This window comes from Pseudophryne corroboree, chromosome 2 (genome assembly GCF_028390025.1).
Source record: "Pseudophryne corroboree isolate aPseCor3 chromosome 2, aPseCor3.hap2, whole genome shotgun sequence".
NCBI lineage: Eukaryota > Metazoa > Chordata > Amphibia > Anura > Myobatrachidae > Pseudophryne > Pseudophryne corroboree.
The window spans coordinates 1,024,041,565-1,024,044,843 of record NC_086445.1 but is presented as its reverse complement, the minus strand read 5'-3'; the positions used below and the strand labels follow the sequence as shown (position 1 = coordinate 1,024,044,843).

The following is a 3,279-nucleotide window of genomic DNA, read 5'->3' as shown; positions in this document are numbered from 1 at the left end:
AAAATTTACTAAGGTGGGAGTTCCATGCTGAATCGGCCCCATAGGCTGTGGGGGTCTGCTGGAGCTGTTGTTCTATATGGAAAGATTTTAAGCTGTGGCTACAGAGCTTGTCTTTGTGTAAATGGTCAGTTTAGTATCATCTCACTCTTATTCCCACGATGAGTTGAAGTGTGTAATGGGCCAATTTATCGGCCCAGCACACTGGATAAGAGGCTGAACCACTGGTGACTGTTGGCTCATTCATTCAGCGCTCTCTTATCATGGCAGTGATAGAATGAGCGTCCGGGTTCTATCACACATTCAGCACGTGCGCACACCCCAGCCTGCCCGCGATGCTGCCCCCTATAGGTATTCTAATGCAATCATCAGATATCATTAGCGATCAGAGACCAGCTTCATAAAACAAAGCTTATCAGAGCTTGATAAAATTTAATTATTCCGCATTCATTAACATAATACCCCCTCCCCCATCCTTTATGGGACTCCAAACCCCAGTTTTCCTTTCCATGTGTGTCCCAGAAAATTGTTCTATCTACAGCAGATGTCCACAAACTGTGACTCGCCAACTGTCCTAGCACAATAAGTCCCAGCATGCCCGCTTGGTAGAGCCACAAGCTTCTTACACATGGGGGTAAATTTACTAAGGTGGGAGTTTTTTTTAGAACTGGTGATGTTGCCCAGAGCAACCAATCCGATTCTACTTAACATTTATCTAGCTGCTTCTAGAAGATAATAGATAGAATCTGGTTGCTATGGGCAACATCACCAGTTCTAAATAAACTCACACCATAGTAACATTACCCCACGTTTTTTTAAAATTCACATATTTATGCTATAAAACATCAGCTCTATAGGTGATTAGCTGTCACAGACATATCTGCGTCATATCATATAAGGTTACACTTACACAGCGATGGCTTGCATGGGCTCATTCCTGGAGATGGTAGAGGGACACTGTCAGTGTGTGGCTGCCTTTCCCGCCCTGCACGTATGAGGTCATAGCTGTGATGTCACCTCCACGGCCAACAACTGCAGATCGTTGCCGGGATCCGGTGCGCTGTGACAATTATATAGATGTTTCTGTGAATGATGGCCGGAGGTATAATCCAACGAGGCACGGGTAGTCTACACCCCGGACGGGAACTGTTCTGAAATCGGCGGACTGCAGCTCAGCTTTTCCATTGTGCACTGAGAAGCGCGCAGTTGTCTCTGTGTTGGCGCAGTAGATGCTGTATTGCAGTGCAGCGCATCTGAAGGGAGCCTTGCTGCCGGGGAAAGTTGTTCTATACTGCGACTGCTTCTTGGTGGTGGTATCGTACTGTATAATATTGACAGAGTCCTCTCTTAGGTCAAATCTGTAAAGGCTGCTGCCGATTGCCACCATATCACAGGGGCGGCCCCGGCAGGCTTCATACGGATATCTCTTCCACCGGTCACGGCCGGGTGTGTAACAGAAGAGCCGGTGATGTGCATCTTTCCTGGTGAGATAAATTCTACCTCCACAGGCGGCCGCTTCATGAACTACTGGACATGAGCCTTTAGGGAGAGGAGCCGCAAGGGTCCAGGTGTCTGACTTTGGATCATACTTTTCCATAGTATTCAGGTCCTTTCCTCCTATGGCATACAGGCAGCCGTCAAGCGGGATGAGCTTCAGATGGGACCTTGCTTGTATCATAGGTGGAAGTCGGCTCCAGATACCAGTACGCGGGTTATAACACATGAATGTGTTGGTGCATACCGAGCCCTCATTGGTCTTTCGTATGCCTCCTGCAATGAACAGATAGTTGTGCATAGAGCACATGCTGCATCCTACGAGGCAGGCTTCCTCTGGGACAGCGGTCACCATTGTCCAGCGGTGCGCATACATATGAAGCGAGTAAAGTTGAGCTCCGCACAGAGACTGATCGGCCTCCGCTGAACACCCGGTGTGCGTATTCAAATCAAGCGCGCCCCTCACTTTAACTTTACACAGAGACAATGTTCCCGTCATTCTCATCTGGAGAATCCGCTTCCTCTGTGAGCCAGTCAGATGTCCATAAATGGCGGAGTCCTTCAGCACATTCAGGTAGTTGTCACTCAGCACGGTGTAAAGTGCATGAAGAAGTCCTGGCACGTGGTTCTCCCTTGCCATCTGTAACAGTGGTAGGCAGTTTCCCAGTGTCAGCTGGAACCTCTCTGCTACGTCTCCATAATGGAGGTGCTTAGGGATGGAAACGAAAGATCCTCTTGCGACTCCCTGGACTGCCTCTGTCCCGAAAGTTCCAGTTGCGACTCTCTGAACTGCCCTTTTCCTCAGAGATTGCAGATGTTTCTCTCCTGGAGCTTCATTAGGAACTTCTGGACTATCCCTTGGGCACCGTCCATCTTTTATCACGTCTTGCTCACTGACCTGTGGTGCCTGGACGTTCTCTCCTGGTTCTTCATCAGGAACTTTAGGACTATCCCTTGGGCACCATCCATCTTTTATCACGTCTTGGTCACTGACCTGTGGTGCCTGGATGTTCTCCCCTGGTTCTTCATCAGGAACTTTAGGACTATCCCTTGGGCACCGTCCATCTTTTATCACGTCTTGGTCACTGACCTGTGGTGCCTGGATGTTCTCTCCTGGTTCTTCATCAGGAACTTCTGGGCTATCCCTTGGGAACTGCCCATCTTCTATCACATCTTGGTCTCTCTCTAAGCCAGCCTCAGCACCCTCTGATGCTTCCTTCTGACTGTCACGAGAAAGATACCAATGGATGGCTGCACTTACGCCTGCAGCCACGGCGAATGCTCCCAGTGCTTGAACAACAGCTGGGATGTGTGGTCCTGAGACCCAATCTTTGGCACTCATTGTCGAAGGTATCTGTACCGTATGATGGTAGGTTGGTACAGGTCGCAGACAATAGAGAATCCAATGTAAGTCTTCCTTCCAGGTCAGTGGAAAGAAAAAGACTTGTATTAAAGAGACACTTGCTTTTACCTGCTAGGTTTCAGTGATGTCATAAAGACCTGTCTAGCCCCTGGCAACCTGGCCTGTGCACCCTGTATACCTGGGACCTGTTGACTCATAATATTTTCTAAGTAGCTTTACCCTTTTTTACGGCCAACGAATTTCAGTAATTGCTTCATTTAGTTTTACCAACTGATATCCTCTCAATTTGTTCCGTTTTTGTATGGTTCTTTTTAAGATATAGAGAGAGGATTTTTTCTTTTTAAATTATATTCATGTTTAGCAGTTCATATCTGCAACACTTTTTCCTTAGAACTATGACCATGTAGAAGTGTCACGCCTTTTTT

The 3,279-nt window shown here is 47.7% G+C and overlaps 1 protein-coding gene across 1 annotated transcript; it reads right to left on the bottom strand.

Annotated features, from left to right (window-relative positions):
- Positions 1-917: 917 nt before the first annotated feature.
- LOC134988278 (kelch domain-containing protein 7B-like) lies at positions 918-2,906 on the bottom strand. The gene has a single exon (XM_063950532.1). It carries the CDS (start codon positions 2,831-2,833, stop codon positions 1,067-1,069), a length of 1,767 nt encoding a protein of 588 aa, XP_063806602.1. The 5' UTR covers positions 2,834-2,906; the 3' UTR covers positions 918-1,066.
- Positions 2,907-3,279: the final 373 nt, after the last annotated feature.